The 19,738-nt window shown below is 43.8% G+C and overlaps 1 protein-coding gene across 1 annotated transcript in view; it reads right to left on the reverse strand.

The window, feature by feature from the left end:
* Positions 1-1,855: 1,855 nt before the first annotated feature.
* LOC105901285 (mannosyl-oligosaccharide 1,2-alpha-mannosidase IA-like) overlaps positions 1,856-19,738 on the reverse strand; it is a 119,668-nt gene continuing 101,785 nt past the window's right edge. The window contains exons 8-12 of the mRNA XM_031581468.1: positions 11,920-12,035; positions 8,571-8,790; positions 6,588-6,760; positions 5,490-5,605; positions 1,856-4,077 (exon numbers count right to left, since the gene is read on the reverse strand). Coding sequence (XP_031437328.1) covers positions 3,948-4,077; positions 5,490-5,605; positions 6,588-6,760; positions 8,571-8,790; positions 11,920-12,035 — 755 coding nt within the window. The 3' untranslated portion in view covers positions 1,856-3,947. The remainder of the gene's footprint in view (positions 4,078-5,489; positions 5,606-6,587; positions 6,761-8,570; positions 8,791-11,919; positions 12,036-19,738) is intronic.

Raw genomic sequence — 19,738 nt, forward strand, 5'->3', positions numbered from 1 at the left:
TTTCGGAACAGCGGGCTGTCGGAATAATGGGCTTTCGGAACATTGCCATGGAACCACTATCAATGGCTCCGCTCATGAAAAAGGTTGTATGGACCTTAAGAATGAAGGAAAAAACACACACACAAACATATATTAAAACATTATTTTATTCAAAGTAGAATTATAACAAATATAGTTTATTAAAACTTTGCTGATAATTATTATTATTTATTCCATAAAGTCATAAGATTTTTATATAAATGTAGGATGGCATCATCAGCCAGAATGGAATATTTACATTAATAACAAGTGAAACACAAGAGTAACAGAATGATTCCCCACAAAATGAATTGCATAAAACAGAAAATAAACTATGTGCAATGGAATGATTATCAGCAATATTGTTACATTTTCTGAGGTTGTTTCACAAGACCAGAACAGATTCACAAATAATTAACAAAACATAATCAAACAAACAAACAAAAAAACAACCGAGAAAAAAGGCATAGTAACTGAAGAGGGTCAACACAACATTTTACCACAACTTCAGGAATCAGAAACAAAACGTCAAGACTCTTCTAAGCCAGTATACTGAAACGTGAAGCTAACGCTCGCAGCGAGCTGTTGTCTCTCGCTAACACCGCATCACAACACCACTGCAGACACGTACCAACCAGCGAAACTAAGAGATCCTCAAAAGAAAAACCTACAGCGGCTACGCAAACACGGGGCCCAGTCAGTATCTACAGCTTCACAGTGTGTCCTATTGTCCCAGCCATACTGCATACAAGGGGGTAGCCACACATACATGACTAACTGGTATGTCTACGAGATACTTATGCTGTGGGACTGTGAGTTTATACTGTGGGCTCCATTCACCCCTATGCTCATCAGGGCAAAACAACTGAGCGGACATTGCTTGTAAACCAATTTGCCATCCCTAACCTGCTGCAGCTATGAGTACCAGCTATGTGGTTAGTCCTCTGTATTTGAGATAAATGGAAGGAAGTGGCCATCCGGACTTTTTCCCTGTGCACAACGGCGCCCCCTATCAGCGGCAGACACCCTCTGGAGTTGGAACACACCTAGCATTTGAACTGGCTTGTCTTTGTTTGACTGAGGCTGTTGATATAAAACCGTATCTAAGCCTTCAACTTCCAGTCCTGATCTCAATTCCAATGAGAAGGAATGAGAGTTCATCCTGGAGCTGCTGATGAGGGGCCTGTTTTATCATGCAGAGGAAGTGCACATGTGAGTGAGTGTTTGTGTGTGTGTGTGTGTGTGTGGGGTGTGTATTTTCAAGACTGGAAGGGAATAAACCATTCACATCATTAGCAGTAGCAGCACCTGTGTGGTGCCGTATAACCATTGCTGTTTCGTAAATAACACGTGTTTATTGCACAAGAGTGTACATGTCCTAAATACACGTCCTGTGGTAAGACTGGACGTGGGGTTTAAACCATGTCATTGCAAACCTGCCCTGAAGTAAAAACATATACGACATAGCATAAAATCTTTGTCCTCTATGAATGACATTGGTTTCATCTGTGCATGGCCCCATCAATCAATGCACATTTCCTATGATGTTGATTCTTGAATCGCGGCAGAGAGTACGTTTGAATTTGTAATACAGTATTTAACATGGAAATGTGTATAAAATTGTGTGAGTGTGAGTGAGTGAGTGTGTGTGTGTGAGTGAAAGAGTGTGTGTGAGAGAGTGTGTGTGTGTGTGTGTGTGTGTGTGTGAGTGAGTGTGTGTGTTGGTTTCATCCAGTGTAGTACTGCTCTTTGAATTTCCTTTCTGTGTCCCCCTTTGCTGCATTTCCACCGAAGGTGAAAAATCCTCTTGTGCTTCCTTTGCTTCGCTTCACCAAGTCATATCACCTCATTTATTCGTTTATTTTCTCCCTCCATGGAATACCAGGGCAGAAGTTTTCATTAAGTTGTGCTTAGCAGGACAAAAAGTACTTTGGAAAACAAAACAAAAAACAACCAAATGAAGAGAAGAGAAAGTAAAAAGTAGAACCGAAGACCCAAAAAAACAAAAAAAAAACATCACAAGGCAAAATTACTTCCATTTCACATTTGGTGGTACATTCATTCATCTTATTTACTCCCGTTGACTTGAGCTTTTACTGGCTATCTGGGTGGGCTACGGCTCGTCTGCTCAACCATTTCACCTCCACTGCCAGAAGTAACAAAACAAAAAAAAAGAAATAAAAAGAAGAAGAAGAAAAAAAAAAAAATCACAGACAACAACTTCAGTGTAGTGCCAAGCATGAGTATAACCTCCCCAAACCTACTCCCAGACACTGCGAAGAAAACAACTTTCATATGATCATATCACGACAAAATAAATTAAGCTTGAATTAATGCATTTTTTTTTTTTTTTTTTACAAAAGCTTCAGGTTGATGAATGTCCCTGTCTAGCCACTGCGAGATAAACAAACAAAAGCAAAACAAGGAACTTCAGAGTTCTTTCTCTCTCTCTCTCTATCTCTCCCTCCCTCTCCCCCTCTATTGTGCAACAATGAGAGGAAGAAGTGATTAGCTCGCTAGAGGAAAAACTACGGAAGCCCAGAGAGATGCTGCTGTTTGTTGAGACAAAGGACTTCAATGGTATGTTGATACAAGTGGTTCAGTCTTTATTGTGCCCCTGCCCATCCCAACCATAATCTCAGAGGAAAGGAAGGATTTGTAAACATGTCCACATTTCTGAGAGCGAGAGATGGAATGAAAGAAAGAGATGGGACCCCATGTGTGCGAACTCTTCTAGAACTCCCTTGCAGGTGACCGTGCCAACACCAAATGTCACTAGGACCGGCAGAGTGCCAAATAATCACATCCTCTGTTCAGAAACAAACTGATAAACAAACAACAAAAATCTCACAACAATGAAAACACAAGCGAAACCCAGTTATTTTTGCTGTGAATAAATAAATTAGCATTTTAAACACATTTTCCAAATGCCTGCACATCAGTTAAGATAACAAAGGCACTATTTGACTGGAGATCACTACAGAGCTGGGGTTGAAGAAAGGAAAAAACCGTAAGTCTGACAAGTCTGTCCAAAGCGAAGTCCTCAGAGAGTCTCATAAGTAGCTTTTAGAAAGCTAACATATTGGAACCCAAGGAAAGCTGGGACCGTGAAAGGTCAAGCTGATGAACTCAATCCAAACATACAAACAAAGACCCACCCCCACCTTTCAGAGAACACAGAGAGGGAACTCCAAAACTGCAACCAAACAAACACCGCAAATGATATAGCAGTCTTGAATCCAGTATGGCTTACACAAACAAACAGAAAGTGTGTGTGTGTGTGTGTGTGTGTGTGTGTGTGTATGTGTGTGTGTGTGTGTGTGTGTGTGTGTGTGTGTGGTGTGTGTGTGTGTGTGTGTATGTGTGTGACATGAAGCAAAGGGAATAACAGCCCCCAAGGTCTCCTCACAGAGGAGGTACTGTGTACAGAGAGTTCTCGGACCTCTTCCAAAACGAGGCCCAGATTCAGGACTTGGTCGACGCGTGGGGAAGAAGGGCTGTGGCGGACGGAATGGCGTGGGGCAAGGTTTGGGTTAGGGCAGGGGCAGAGGCAGGGGGCATTTGGGGGGGCGGGGGGAGAAGGGCAGCATGCAGACCTCCAGAGACAGACGCCGACTGAAACACAGAGCCTCCACACCCACAGAGTCAGGGTGGATGTCAAGGTGGGTCTTTGGGGAAGGGGCTGATTTTAGAGGTTGGAAGTGGGGGCCCAAAAACGCTTCAGTGGGATTACAGACACACTCTGGGGGACAGAACCCCAATCATCCTGTCCTGTGGGACGTCACAGATCTTCGATCCAAATAGGAAAAGGGAGGGTGTGGGTCACAGCAACCCTGACCCCCCTCCACCCACCGAAAGAGGTGTCCCAGGGAGGTGTTACTGAGGTCCATCTTGGGTGAAAGGTCAGAGTTCAGAGGCCGTGGGTGGGGTTACTCCACCTCGTTGGCCTGGTTGCTGTTGGGCTCCATCTTGATGACGGGAAGAGGGTGGGCTTCGGTGTTGAACACCCAGTGCTCCAATGGCAGGTGGTCGTCCTCTGAGAACAAAAGATATAAGTACCTGAGAGAGAGAGAGAGAGAGAGAGAGAGAGAGAGAGAGAGAGATAAATGAGTATAAAAGACAAACACACACACAGGCGTGTAACTGAGGTCCTAAGGTAACTCTCATTTAAGTTGACAGACTATTAAGCTATAAAAATGGCTGAGCCGAATGATGCTGAGATTGTGAAGCTCACTGAACTCAGACATCTCACTAAAATGTCCCTCTGCGATGAGTCTTGTTAAATTAACTGGCACGCAGAGAGAACAACAAGCAAAGGACACACACACGTATATAAACAAATTTCACTTGCACGCTGCACACAAACAGAAGTTAGTTCTGGTAGTTATGTAAAGGTTTGTAGAAGTCTAGTATGTTACCCCACTTATCTAAAAAGGGCAACATAATCAACACTCACAATCACATTCACATTCATTGCCTAGGGGTTTGTGTACATGGCTACAATAACTTGCAAGAAGCTGCTCATGCATTACAGTGTGTGTGTGTGTGTGTGTGTGCGCGCACGTGTGTGTGTGTGTGTGTGTGTGTGTGTGTGTGTGTACACCTTCTCTAATGTAAGGGGACACACAGCTAATTACTCTAGCTGGATGAGAGACGACAGGGCTGTTCCTACCCGGCCACCCCTCTCCCACTTCCTACCTCCCCAGCCCTCCACTGCAACACCATCAATCATATTTACCGCACACAGACATGTGCACACACACACACACACACACACACACACACATACACACTAGAAGCAGTCCCCCTCACACTGCTATGTTCATAGTTCCTTTCTGTTAAACACTTAAGTGAGCAGACTGCCCCTCCTCCCCATGGATTACATATGAACACCTTACACACACACACACACACACACACACACACACACACACACACACACACACACACACACACACACACACACACACACACACACACACACACACACAGGCCATAGTGAAGTGTGAATGAGATGCTTCTTTCTAGCTAAGCCTTGAAGAGGAAGCCTGTTGTTTTCCCATTATCTGCCTGTGTGCTGCTTGGGCCACGGCTCAGCAGGGCTGTGTGCTGTCTGCGAGCGACCCCAGTGTGAGGAGCATATGTGTGTCTGCAGTAAACACTATCCATGACACACTGCGCCAACCCAGTGTGCGCGCACGCACAGCAAGAGAGGCCGCCGCAGAGGATGTAGGAACGCAGCAGACGACACACACACACACACACACTAGCCGAAACAGCAGGATAGGGATGCTGGCTTAAAATGTTATTATTTCTCTCTGCAGGTTGTCTTGCTGATGGGAAACATGACTTTGAGCCCTGCTGTAGCGCTTCAGATCAAGAGAGCCTCTCTGTGTGTGTGTGTGTGTGTGTGTGTGTGTGTGTGTGTGTGTGTGTGTGTGTGTGTGTGTGTGTGTTTGCATCTTTCTTACTTGAGCGTCTCTGCCAGGTAGAAGCTCTGCTGCACGTCATCATGGTTGGGGCTGGTGCCGTAGACGTCTCTCACACCACTGTAGCCCCCCTCCACCCTACAGTGCTTCTCCAGAGCCTGAGAGAGAGAGAGAGAGAGAGAGAGAGAGAGAGAGAGAGAGAGAGAGAGAGAGAGAGGAACATATACATCTGTTAAACACACACACACAGAGCTGAGTCCATGTCATTCCCTGGAATAGCTTTGGGAAGGACCATGCGCACACACGCGCACACACATACGCACACACACACACACACGTGCACGCGCACACGCACACGCACACACACAGTACTCTTTCTTGCTCTGACAGTGAGATGGTCATTTCCTCACACTCTGCTTCTCTCTGCTGAGCTACAAGAGGAGTGATGGATATTGTCTTTCCATTTTCCATCTTCCCTTCCCTTCTCTTTCCACTCCCCCTATCCATCTCACTGGGCACTCAACTATGCATGATCCCAAAGACGATAATGCACTTTAGATTTACCGTCTGTTTAAAGGATTGATGTGGCAAAGGTTGTGTCTGTGTGTGTGTGTGAGTTTGTGTGTGTGCGAATCAGGGTTTCTGCTAGGATTTTTTTCCTTGTCTGCCCCTTGTCTGAAAAAAGACTATTTTACCAGACAAATTTGAAACTGACTGGCACATCTGTGTTACAAACGCAAATATAAATGTTGTCTACACCTAGGCTGACAAAAGAATGACAACATCCTTAAATCAGTTTGACTGTTAACAGGATGTCATCCTGGGGTGGGCATGTAGGGTGGTCAACTAAACTCAACATGAATAGATAATGTCCAAATCCTACTCGTCGGCCATGAACTAGGCCGCAACGGAAACTTCGCAACACGATCGGGCTTGACACCCCTTTATACTAATTTGATGCAATCAAAAACTTTCCAACTGTCCTGAAGCAATCACACTTTGTGACTTACGTTAAAACACTAAAATAAGATCATAATAAGATATAGTTCCGTTATTAATTTATTCCCCATTTGCTTTTGTTTTCCGCTCATTTTTTTCTCCGCAGTGTATTTGTGAATGTGTGTGTGTGTGTGTGTGTACCTGCACAGCCTCCCAGCCCCACTCCCTGTATTTGGGGTCGTGGGTGAACCTCCACATGTACATGTAGGTCTCAATGACCTCCGGCCGCAGGATGAAGTACTTCTCATTCTGCCGCGTGGCGATGGCCTCCACACCCCCATCAAAGCGGAAGGCCTCCGGACCCAGCTTCAGATCTACAGAGAGAGAGAGGGAGAGGAAGGAAGACAGACAGACAGACAGACAGACAGACAGACAGACAGACAGACAGACAGACAGACAGACAGACAGACAGAGAGAGAGAGAGAGAGAGAGAGAGCGCGAGAGAAGGTAAATAGTGAGTGCTTACATTGAGCACAGCATACACTCTCCCTCCAAACATTTGTCTAAAGGTTCCTGATAACAGAGGATAGAACAGGGTTTCCACCCATTTTCATCGATCACATTTCAAAACTTTTCCATGTTTTTTTAAGGACTTCAATGAAATTTCCATGACCTTACACAATCTGCAAGTACACACAATTGCATACTTTAGAGGTTGGGCGTAATTACTGAATGAACGTTAAACAACCTTTTCCATTAATTTTCTATTAATGTAGTTATAGGCAATGTCAATTGAAGTTGAAACTAATCACGTTGCATATATTTGCATAGTGAAACATTATCCATGCAAGAGTACAATAACATAATTTATTTCATTAGACAACAAACTGAAATGTCATCACTTTTCCAAAACTTTCAATGAATCTACAGAATTCACTGAATCACTTTGCCAAGGAAGGCCTAGAAAATAGGATTACACAGTCAAGATTTCCATAACCGTGGGAACCCTAATAGAAAGAGAGCAGAAACTCTCTGTCATATTCACCAGGATTAGAGACTAGTATGGAAGTGTTCAGGTGTGCACTGATAACTCCTAACCTGGAGAGAACCCTTCTGCACTCAGATGGTTAGAGTGGCACCTGGGTGTGCATTTTATTTGTTTATATTCAATTCAAATCATGTACTAAGAGCCACTGAACAAAAGCATCATGTTGCATTCATCAAAAATCCAAAGAATGTTCATGGAATAACCCCCTTGCACAAACATAAGGGTTCTCGTAGAAGAAGACTGAATGAATAAACCATTGCACAAATATAAGGGTTCTCGTAGAAGAAGACTGAATAAATAACCCCATTGCACAAAAATAAGGGTTTTCGTTGAAGACGACTGAATGAAAGGTAGGAGGTCATATTCTGGTCTTTGTGGTTAGCCAGATGCAGCAACGATCTGTTGTTTTCTAGGGATTGTTCACGTTATTGAGCTGATCTCTGAAGAGCATTGAAGTCTCTCAAAGGCTTTGGGGAATTATTAGTGATTTCCATTTGCAACTATTTACTTCCAACTGCTGACGTAAGGAAGATAAAACAGCAGGAGGTGATAATCTTGATGAAGTGCACATTTACGATAAACATTTATAGGCAGCCTTGTGTAGAATCACACCCTCAAGCCTGGTGCACATGTGTGAGAGAAAGGGAGAGAGGGTGAATCTGTCTGTGTGTATGTATATATATATATATATATATATATATATATATGTGTGTATGTATATATATATATATATATGTATGTATATATATATATATATATGTGTGTATGTATATATATATATGTATATATATATATATATATATATATATATATATATATATATATATATGTGTGTGTATATATATATATATATATGTGTATGTATGTGTATATATATATATATATATGTGTATGTATGTGTATATATATATATATATATGTGTATGTATGTGTATATATATATATATATATGTGTATGTATGTGTATATATATATATGTGTCTGTCTGTCTGTCTGTCTGTCTGTCTGTCTGTCTGTCTGTCTGTCTGTCTGTCTGTCTGTCTGTCTGTCTGTCTGTCTGTCTGTCTGTCTGTCTGTCTGTCTGTCTGTCTGTCTGTCTGTCTGTCTGTCTGTCTGTGTGTGTGTGTGTAACTCACTGGTGCGTGCGTAGGACTCGTGGCAGGTGCGGGTGATCTCGGCTGCCAGCTCCATGTGGTGGCCTGTCTGCTGGTCTGGAGCTCCGTCGGCGCCCAGCGCGATCATGCCCCCAGCGAAGCACGTCAGGTGGCCCATCTTGTGCTCCAGGAGACCTCCCTTCCACTCCGCTATGTAGGTCAGACCGCCACTGGACTTACGGATCAGGTTCTTCTCTATGGCCTGGGAGGGAGAGGGAAGAAAATAGAGATGGACAGATGTAAGGATATGGGTAGACATATATATATATACACATATATATACATATATATATATATATATATTAGGGCTGTCAGCGTTAACGAGTTAATCTATGCGATTAATGCGATAAAATATTTTAACGCAGTTAACGCAACTTTTTTTTAAAAATGTTTTTTTAAACTTTAGTTTAGTTTCGTTAGGGCTGTGTAGGCTACGGTTAACTCGCCTTGCTCCTTTATTGATGTCAAGTGAAAACTTATGAGTGAAACAATAATACACAAGAAACGGAAAATACTTAGAAGGTATCTTAACGAAACACAGCAAGTTACTATTAGATTCATTACACCAAGAATCAGATCAACAACAGATTACAACACAGCTGGCTAATAAGTGCTAACGTCTGCCACCAACTGAGTTATGAATGAATGGTGTGCTAACGGTCACATATTAGAACGTAACGTATCTAAATGAATAATAATTACATTTTACGTTACAACGAACTAACACAGTTCACAGAATTTAAACATAGGTCACTTAAACATATTTATCACAGTGTGAGACAGCTAAATAACTTAGTCATTGTTTTTGAGCGTGCGAGGGAAAGCATAATTAAATAGAGGCTACAATATTCAATAATAGAATACAATACTGTGTGCGTGCAGGGATGGATTACCGAACGGGCTGAACGGGCCCAGGCCCAAGGGCCCCTGAGCCTTCTGATTACTTAACGACTTCTCTACCTCCTGTACCACTGTCGCCCCTCGACGAGAAAGCAGTCCCAGGTTAGATGAACGCCAACCCACACTCCACAACTTCTCCAGGAAAATAACTAGACCAGTCCGTGAAAAGGTTACCATTTGGGTTGCCGGTGACTGTCGGCCCATCAACATAGTTGAGGACAGTGGGCTGATTGAGGTGATTCGAATTGCCTCAGGGGAAATTCTTACGATTTACCGCCGAGGGGCACCATCGCGTTTAAAAAAAACAGTGTCTAAAATACACGCTTTCTGAAGTGATTACTCGTTAATTTATAAGATTTAGTCTTAAGAAGAAAAACAAACTTTTCAAAATGTGCGATTAATTAGTTCATTTTTTTTAATCGATTGACAGCCCTAATATATATACATATATTCACAGAGATAGATAGGTATAGAGAGAGAGAGAGAGAGAGAGAGAGAGGCAGATATGGAGATAGACAGGGAGAAGGGGAGTGGGAGGGAGAGAAGATGCAAAGAATAAGATACAGAAATCCATGAATAGAGAATGAGAAAAGAAAAAGCGATACAGAGAGGGGTAGAGATAGATAGATAGATAGATAGATAGAGAGAGAGGGGGGGGAGGGGGTGCATTCTTGTTCCCTTTCCCCCTCTCAGTGAAGGTTAGCTGACGGCATTTGTCAAGACGGTGAGTGTAGCTGCAGCAGGCCCTATCTGACGCAGCAAGTTACGAGCTCCTTAATTAAGTTTGATTTCAATTTAGCTCACTGCAGCTCAGCTCCGGCTGAACCACACAACTCTGGAGGTCTCCGAGGGAAATGTTAGAAATGGCAATCTAATTAGCAGGGCTTAAGTGAAAAAAGGCAAACGATGTATTGTTTTATCATGATGATGATTATTATTATGGTGATAAGTACAGAGTGCTGATTGCGGCTGTGGTTCTTAATTGAATAACACAGCATATTACAGCCCTGCAATTTAACTTATGTGATAAATTAGCAAACCTCTTATTAAATCCAAATGTGAATATAAAAAAAAAAAAAAAAAAAAAACATGACTTAATTAATTTTCTAACAAACATTTTTTTCCATAAAGAAATAAATACTCAGAACCTGGTGAGTTAAACAGGATTAGCTCTAATTAGAGGAATGATGATCATCTTCGTCATCATCCTCGCCTTCATCCTAAGAAGCATCTATGCACACGCGCACACACACACACACACACCCACACACACAGACACATACATAGACAGACACACACAGACAGACACACACACACAGACAGACAAACACACAGACAGACAAACACACAGACAGACAAACAAACACACAGACAGACAAACACACACAGACACACACACACAGACACCCCCACCTCCTGCATGATGAAGAATGGGGATAGCCCCAGTGGTAATGGCATTTCCTTCCGGCTCCTCCATCCTTAATGGGGTGACATCAGATAAGAACCAGCAACTAGCTGCCTTTACATCAGACCCGGAACTAAATGGCTTTAGAACTGGATACTGGGTTCTAAAAGGTGCGTGTGTGTGTGTATATAAGTACACTTATGCGTGTTCATTAATGTGTGCATGTACGTGAGTGAGTGTGTGTGTGTGTGTGTGTGTGTGTGTGTGTGTGTGTGTGTGTGTGTGTGTGTGCGCGCGCCTGTTCATTTGCATGCATGCATGAATCAATGACAGATGTTGGCACTTTTTAAAACCGTCTTTGGCTCCAGTTTTAGTCACAGTGGTTGTTCCTAATAAATAACCCCTCCCTGTCCACTCCACTCCACTCCCCTCCACTCCCCTCCCCTCCACTCCGGGTAGCCAGCCCACTGGAGTAGCAGGGCCAGCGGAAGCCCCTCGGGGCCCCTCCTGTGCTTTGACTGCCTGCCTGACTGCATCTTAACTCTTCACAGATCTCTGGCCACGCTCTGAAGGCACGGGCAATGTTTACTTTGTGTCTGACTACGCTAGAATGTTCTGGAAGGAAAGCCGGGGGGGAGTGATATTCTAGAGGCCATGGGGGACTTCTGTTCAAAGCTGCGACACCGCAGTCTGAGGGGGGAGTGCGGGTATGTAGAACATAGATAAACACACACACACACACACACACACACACACACACAAACACACACAGCTGGTGGGAAGAATAGCGGGAAAGGTAAGTCCATAGGGCTGGTGTGTGGTGTCTCTGTGTGTATGTGTTCATTGGTTGATGTGTGTGTGTGTGTGTATGTGTGTGCGTGTCGGTATCTACCTGTGAGCATGTTATTGTGTGTTGGTGCTTGAAAGTCCTGTATCCTGTATGATTTTGTGTTTCAACATGAGTGGGTTTGAGATCTGACGCCTGGTGTAGGGTGTGTGTGTGTGTGTGTGTGTATGTTTGTGTACCTGGAGAGCATCGTAGTAGAGTTTCTTCCCCTCCTCGTCCGTTTTGTCAGACATGATCCAGGCCTTCAGCAGATACTCATAGAAGCTGTCTCCCAGTCCTCCCACCGACACATGATCTGTAACACACACACACACACACACACACAATACAATTTAATAATGGTAAACCTATATTAGGATGCTGTGGGTATGTGTACGTGTGTGTGTGTGTGTGTGTGTGTGTGTGTGTGTGTTTGACTGACAGATGCTGTAATCTCTGTCTGCATGTCTCTGTTTAGTGTTAGGCCTGATAAATGTCATCTCCCTGAATGCATCTGCAAACAGATAGGTGAAGGGATTGATCAGGCACACACACACACACACACACACACACAGCAGCCTAATATACACACCAAGGCTGGTTAGACGAGTGGAGAACAACTCATTCCTGTCACTCCTTTCTTTATACCTCACCTCTTTCCCTCCAGTCACTAGTCTTTTTATACGGAGATCCCACCAATTATGTCGCCTTTCCTTGTTTCTACTGACCCAAACAGAGACGGCATAAAGGAGACCCAGTGTGTCCTTTTACTTAGCAATCTGGCGTTGCGGAACCAGAGGCATGATGTTTAACATGGCATCTAGCTTCACCTGCAATGCTGCGTTCGAGACCACTCAGAACTCAGGAAATTGCATTAGAACACCACCTGAAAATGTAGATCTGACTGAGACTGTAGAAGAAGTGTGTGTGTGTGTGTGTGTCTGTGCTTTTGCATTGGTGTGTGTGCAGACACCTCACACAGGTTCCAAACAACAGCACAGCACATTCTCACCATTCCCTGACTATTTTATCAGTCTGTCTATTCACCTTCTATCATGCCATCCTTATGCTTAGGAATACATCTCTCTTTTACTCCCTCCTTCTATCTCTCCCCTGTATCCCTCTCTTTCTTCAAACCTCGCTCCCTCGTTCCCATTCACCACCCCTCTCTCTCTCTCTCTCTCTCTCTCTCTCTCTCTCTCTACGCGTGCGGTTGAGTGTTTGAGCGGCTCCTGAAAGTGAGTGGTTTCTAACTATTCTAACTTATTTTTTGGTACGTTTTTTGTACATGTTTTTCGGCAAACTGTTTCTTTGTTATTTTCCGTTGTTATCAATCTCTACAGACGCTGTAGATAGTTTTTAGTTTGCTTTATTTTTTTAGTTTGCCCTCCCGCGGAGTTAGCCACCAGCCTTGGCTGGCAGCGTGACTGCTACGGGCATAATGGAATTTCAGCGTCTAACGAGACAACATGGGGTTAAAATTCAGTGTTCCGCAAGTGTCGAGGAGTGTAGTCTTGCCATTGGTGATGTGGTTGGCCATGAAAATGTTAAATCGGCCTCCCGTATGAATAATGCAATTGTGGTCTTTATCAGTACGGTTGACAAAGCTAGACAAGTAATTGCAACAGGTATTGTGCTGAATGACGCACACACAACCGTCCTTCCACTTAGCTCCCCTTCCAAGAAAGTTATTATTTCTAACGTTCCACCTTTTATTAATGATAATTTGATTGAGGATAAGCTATCGGGTTATGGTCGTCTGGTTTCATCCATAAGGAAGATTTCTCTGGGTTGCAAATCAACGCTTCTAAAGCATGTTGTCTCCTTTCGGAGACAGGTGTATATGGTGCTTGACAATGGGGAGGAAGAGCTCAACCTGACAATTAAGCTAAATGTGGATGGATTTGAGTACACAGTTTATGCTACGACTGATGCATTGCTGAGGTGTTTTCACTGTGGTTGTGTGGGTCACGTCGTCCGCGACTGCCCACGGAAAAAGAATAACAGTGCTGAAAGTGCACCGAAAGTGGCTGAAACGAGCTCAGAAGGTCCCCCCGCAACTCCCCCCTCGCCCGCCGAAGCATTTGCGCATGAAGCTAGCACACATAACATCTCTAGCAAATCAGAGGAACACCTGATTGACCTCATTACAGAGGGGCTTGTAGCCGCAGCTGGTGGCTCCACTCCAGCTGGTTCAAATGATAGCGCAGTTAATTTGATCACGAAAGAGTTGACGGCTTTGAGCGAGAAAGACGGTAGACCTGTATTAGAAACACCTACAGTTAATGTTAATGCCGAAGTGTCGGGCTTGCTTTCGCCAGAGCCTGCCCAAGACGTTGCAATGAGCGGTGGATTTAAGACCCCGTTCAAGAGAAAGGCTGAGGACAGTGCAAGCTGTGTACCAAGGGCAAAAAAAGGGGATGAACACGATAGTGACGAAGAGTCTGTTTGCTCTAATCTGTCTGACTCTTCGATTGGTGACGTTTGTGCACCTGGAGGAGATTTACCGTTGAAGTACAAAGCAGAGGATATAAGCCGGTTTTTATATGAGACCAAAGGGCTTCGTAATGTTGAAACAGAGCTTTATTTTCCTGATCGGCAACAGTTTATTAATGATGTTGTATGTTTTCTGAGAGACAATGTGTTCTCTGGGAAGGAGGCTGCGCGCCTCCGAAAATTCCTGACTAAACTCAGGAAAAAAGTTAAGGAGCAGTCAACGTTTACAAACTCCACACATCCATGATGATCGCGAATGCCCTTACAATTGGCACTCTAAACTTAAACGGTGCCAGAGACAAAATGAAAAGGCTGACTTTGATAGATTTTATTAATTTAAAAAAGATAAATGTCATGCTAATTCAGGAAACGCACAGTGATAAAACAAATGAAGTTGATTGGAGAAGGGAATGGAATGGGCAGATATTCTTTAGTCACAAGTCCTCCGTGAGTGGAGGGGTGGCGATTTTGTTTTCTAAAGATTCTCTCCCGCTCTCCTGCCATGTTCAGGATATTGTGGAGGGGAGGCTTTTGATGATTAAAGCAGTTTTTGAAAGCCACACCATGGTTTTTTTAAATGTTTATGCTCCAACAAATGGAGCTGACAGAGTTACTTTTTTTAGCAAAATTAATGAGGTGTTAAATGATTTGGAGGCAGAAAGCTTTATTTTCGTAGGTGGTGACTTTAACTGTACTGTGGATGACAAGCTAGATAGAAATCACCTAGAGCCTCATGCGCCCTCCCAGAAGGCAGTAATTAAACTGATCAATGCTCATCATTTGTGTGACACATGGAGAACCTTGCATCAAGGTGTCAGGCAGTATACTTGGTCTCACAGCAGAGGGAATTATATTTCCTTTGCAAGACTAGACAGAATTTATACCCTGGAGAATCATCGCAACACTTTAAGAGCATGCCATATTCTGCCAACTGGGTTTTCTGATCACTGTGCGGTTGTTTGTAATGTGAGTGTTAAGGCTTTTAAGCCTAGAAGTGCTTACTGGTGTTTTAACACATCACTCTTAGAAGATCAGCACTTTAAGGACACCTTTATTTTCTTTTGGGATACTTTTAGGAAGCAAATTGACTCCTTTTCCTCTTTACGGGATTGGTGGGATTATGGCAAGGTCCAAATAAGAATATTTTGTCAGCATTACACCTCTAATGTCACTAAGTCAATTATCTCCTCGCTCAAGGTCGTGGAAAATGATATCTTGCGTCTTCAAAGGCTGGTAACACCTGCAGGGGACGGGGACCACCTTAAACTCCTGGATGAAAGGAAGGGCAGGCTAAAAGAACTGTTGGGAGTCAGAGCACAAGGGGCTTTAGTACGCTCCCGTTTTCAGAACGTTACGCTGATGGATGCTCCATCCAAGTATTTCTTTAATTTAGAGAGGCAGAATGGTCAGAGCCGGTTAATGCACATCCTGAGGTCTGAAACAGGCCAGGAGTTGTCTGACCCTGCACAGATTCGCAATTATGCAAGATCTTTTTATTCTAAGTTGTACGACACTGAATTGGTGTCTAATGATCTGTTGCCCAGTCCTTTTTTCAATGATTTGCCTAAAGTGCCTGATGAGTGTCATGCTGTAACAGATAAGGTGCTAACACTTCATGAGCTTGAACAGGCTGCCATGAGTATGCAGAATGCCAGAGCCCCAGGGATTGATGGTCTCCCATTTGACTTCTATAAAGCTTTTTGGTCATGTGTTGGGAAGGACCTCCTTGCAGTGCTCTGTGAGTGCTTGGGGGAAGGGTGCTTTCCCCTTAGCTGTCGCCGGGCGGTGGTTACACTTCTGCCCAAGAAGGGTAACTTGCAGGAAATAGGCAACTGGCGCCCTGTCTCCCTGCTATGCTCTGACATGAAGATTCTGTCCAAGGCTCTGGCTATGAGGTTAAAACAAGTAATTGGTCAAGTAGTGCATTCAGATCAATCTTATTGTATACCAGACCGATCAATTTTTGATAACATAGCGGTAGTCAGAGACCTAATGACTGCGTCAAGAAATGCAGGTATTAATGTGGGGCTGATCTCTCTAGATCAACAAAAAGCTTTTGACCATGTTGAACATGATTATTTGTGGGCCACTTTTGACGCTTTTGGGTTTAGCCCTGTTTTCACAGCTATGGTCAGGGCTATTTACTGTAACAGTGAAAGTTTGGTGAAAATAAATGGAGGCCTGAGCGCCCCTTTTAAGGTCAAAAGAGGGGTCAGGCAGGGGTGTCCATTGTCTGGCATGCTTTACTCCATTGCAATTGAGCCCCTGTTACATAGGCTACGGTCTGAATTGAGGGGTGTTTCTTTGCCTTTCTGTAACGAACGTTTCTTTTTGTCTGCTTATGCTGATGATGTAACCATTTTTGTTAATGGCAGTGATGATTTGAATGTGTTACAAACTATTGTTAAGGATTTTAATTTTCTTTCTTCTGCTGAAGTGAACTGGGGGAAGAGCGAAGCTATTTGGGTTGGAGAGTGGGAAAAAAGGTGCACCGGTTTGTCAGGTGGGATGGTTTGGAAAAAGGAAGGGTTTAAATATCTTGGTGTTTATTTGGGTGATGATGTTTTTGTTCAAAAGAAACTGGGAAGGGGTTTTGGAAAAGGTTAAGTTTCGTTTGGGGAAATGGAAGTGGCTGCTCCCTCAACTATCATATAGGGGGCGCACACTTATAATTAACAACCTTGTGGCATCAGCCTTATGGCACAAATTTGCATGTATGGAACCCCCTGTTGGACTTATTGAGAGTATTCAGAGGGAAGTGGTACATTTCTTTTGGGATAAACTACACTGGGTCCCTCAAGTCATCCTTTTCCTATCAAAGGAGGATGGAGGACAAGGACTTATTAATCTTGCTTGCAGGAGGGACACTTTTCGGTTGCAGTTCATCCAGCGACTGCTCTCTGCTTCAAGTACTCTGGCCTGGAGACCACTGGCTCTTGGCATTCTGCGTGAAGTCAGTAACCTGGGCCTGGACATTGCTCTTTTTCAAATGGACACAAAGCAACTTGCGCTTGATGGACTGTCTCCTTTCTACAAGAGCCTTTTTAGGGCTTGGGGGCTTTTCAATCATGAGTGGGCAGGAGGACTATCTTCTGTGCACTGGTTACTTGAAGAACCTGTTGTTATGGGGTCACGATTTGATGTGTCATGTAACTTTGCTGGTCTAAAAACTCTGCTCTGTGAGAAAGGAGTCTTGCAATTACGCCATGTTGTTAATACAGCAGGTTGTAATTTACAGAATGTCCAGGCGACAGCCTCTTTCTTAGGAATAAGGTCTCAGAGATATGTGAAACGGTTTTTGGATAAACTAAGTGCGGTGTTAAGTTACCTGGAGAAAAGTCTCCTGGAAGACTATACTAAAGGTAACATTCTATGTAATACTAGTGATGGTCTTCCGAATATGAAACTTTCACCATCACTTTCAGAATGTGGTCACACTAGCCCTCTGCTAGTGCTTGGGGACTGTGATCGGATGCATTTAGATTCAGTCACTGGGAAGGTTGTATACAAGAATCTTGTGAAAGTGGCCAATAGGGCTACTCTGAAAGGTAGAACGGATACTGTGTGGAGAGACAAGTTAGGTATTGATGACAAAACCAAGCCTGTGTGGAGAGTTTTTTACAAGTCTCCATTGACAAAGAGAACTGGTGATCTTCAATGGAGGATCTTGCATGGTGCCATTGCTGTGAATGCCATAGTGTCTGTGATGAACCCAACAATATGTGATACTTGTCCATTCTGTACAGAGAGAGAGACGATTTATCATTGCTTTATGGAGTGTAATAGGCTTAGTTCATTGTTTTGCTTGCTAAGTCATTTGTTATTTTCTTTTGGAATTGTGTTTACCAAACAAGGGTTTATACTTGGTTTTTCTACAATCAGAAACACAGAACAAAATGTGAGCTTATTAATTTTATTGTTGGTCAGGCCAAGCTTGCTATTTATATGAGCCGAAAAAATAAAGTCCAGCAGAACATGGGAGATGATGTTATAGCTGTTTTCAAGAACTTAATAAAGTCCAGAATTACTATTGATTTTCATTTTTACAAGCTAACAAGGGCAATTGAGTCTTTCACAGACAGATGGTGTACGGATGGTGCCCTGTGCTCTGTAACAAATGATGAACTTTCTTTTGCTCGATGTTTGAATAACTGATGTACTTGATGTACTGATGTACGGTGCTCTCAGTTGTTGTACAATAAAGTTTGTTTTAAAATTCAAAAAAAAATTCTCTCTCTCTCTCTCTCTCTCTCTCTCTCTCTCTCTCTCTCTCTCTCTCTCTCTCTCTCTCTCTCTCTCTCTCTCTCTCTCTCTCTCTCTCTCTCTCTCTCTCTCTCTCTCTCTCTCTCTCTCTCTCTCTATATCTATCTATCTCTCTCTCCCTCTCCTTCTCTCTCTGCTGGTGTCCAGTGAGTTCAGTGTGAGGGATGAGTGTGTGTTCACTGTTGTGTTTGTCACACCAACGCTGGCGCTCCCTCATCCATATGTATTTCTCATTAGCGGCCGGCGCTCTTTTGGTCTGATAGATAGAGATTAGCCGTCAGCCACAATCACACCGACCTGCTCGGCAATGGCCGCTAGAGGCACTACCTAAGCCAAGCGGAATTGAATTGAGGTTAAGAAATAAACCAGTTTGCCATTCTAATCCAAAACAATTGGACAAACAATAGTCAAATTCAGCGATTGGCTCCTCATGGTCCCCCGGCTGTCCATCCTGTGTGTGATTTCACTGCCTGTTCAGCTTGAATATCAACAGCCTTTTTCGACACATTCACAGACTGTCCCATTAAGTCACAGCAGTGCCGTGTGGCGTAAAGGCTGGCCTGCTGCTGGGGCCGGATGGCCTCATCAGCAGGAAGGGCAGGCGACCACATCCCCACCCGCCGTCTAACCCACACATCCCCATGGTGCCCTGTTAGTGGATGTCTGCGGTGGAGTGAGCGTGAGTGAGAGAGAGTCAGATATATAGAGACAGAGAGCAAGCTCTTAGTGGAGCACTTGTGGCAAAGAGGCTGTCTGGGGGCAACAATGCTGTGTCTGTGTCTGTGTCTGTGTCTGTGTCTGTGTCTGTGTCTGTGTCTGTGTCTGTGTCTGTGTCTGTGTCTGTGTCTGTGTCTGTGTCTGTGTCTGTGTCTGTGTCTGTGTCTGTGTCTGTGTCTGTGTCTGTGTCTGTGTCTGTGTCTGTGTCTGTGTCTGTGTCTGTGTCTGTGTCTGTGTCTGTGTCTGTGTCTGGCCCCTCTGCCTCCAGTATTAATGCGCCCAGGCCAGATCCTGAGCCCCACACAGGGACACATGTGGATCAGAACCCCATCTGAAGGACAAGAAGGCTATTTATAACACAGGCCCTTTAATGAGCAACATGACCAGCACACACACAGAGAGAGAGAGAGAGAGAGAGAGAGAGAGAGAGAGAGAGAGAGAGAGAGAGAGAGAGAGAGAGAGAGAAGCCTGACTGCATCCATATGATCAGGCAGATGGCCTACAGCGTTTCTCTCTGAAGTCATCAAGTGAAATGGCAGCAGG

The sequence above is a fragment of the Clupea harengus genome, chromosome 15 (assembly GCF_900700415.2).
Source record: "Clupea harengus chromosome 15, Ch_v2.0.2, whole genome shotgun sequence".
NCBI lineage: Eukaryota > Metazoa > Chordata > Actinopteri > Clupeiformes > Clupeidae > Clupea > Clupea harengus.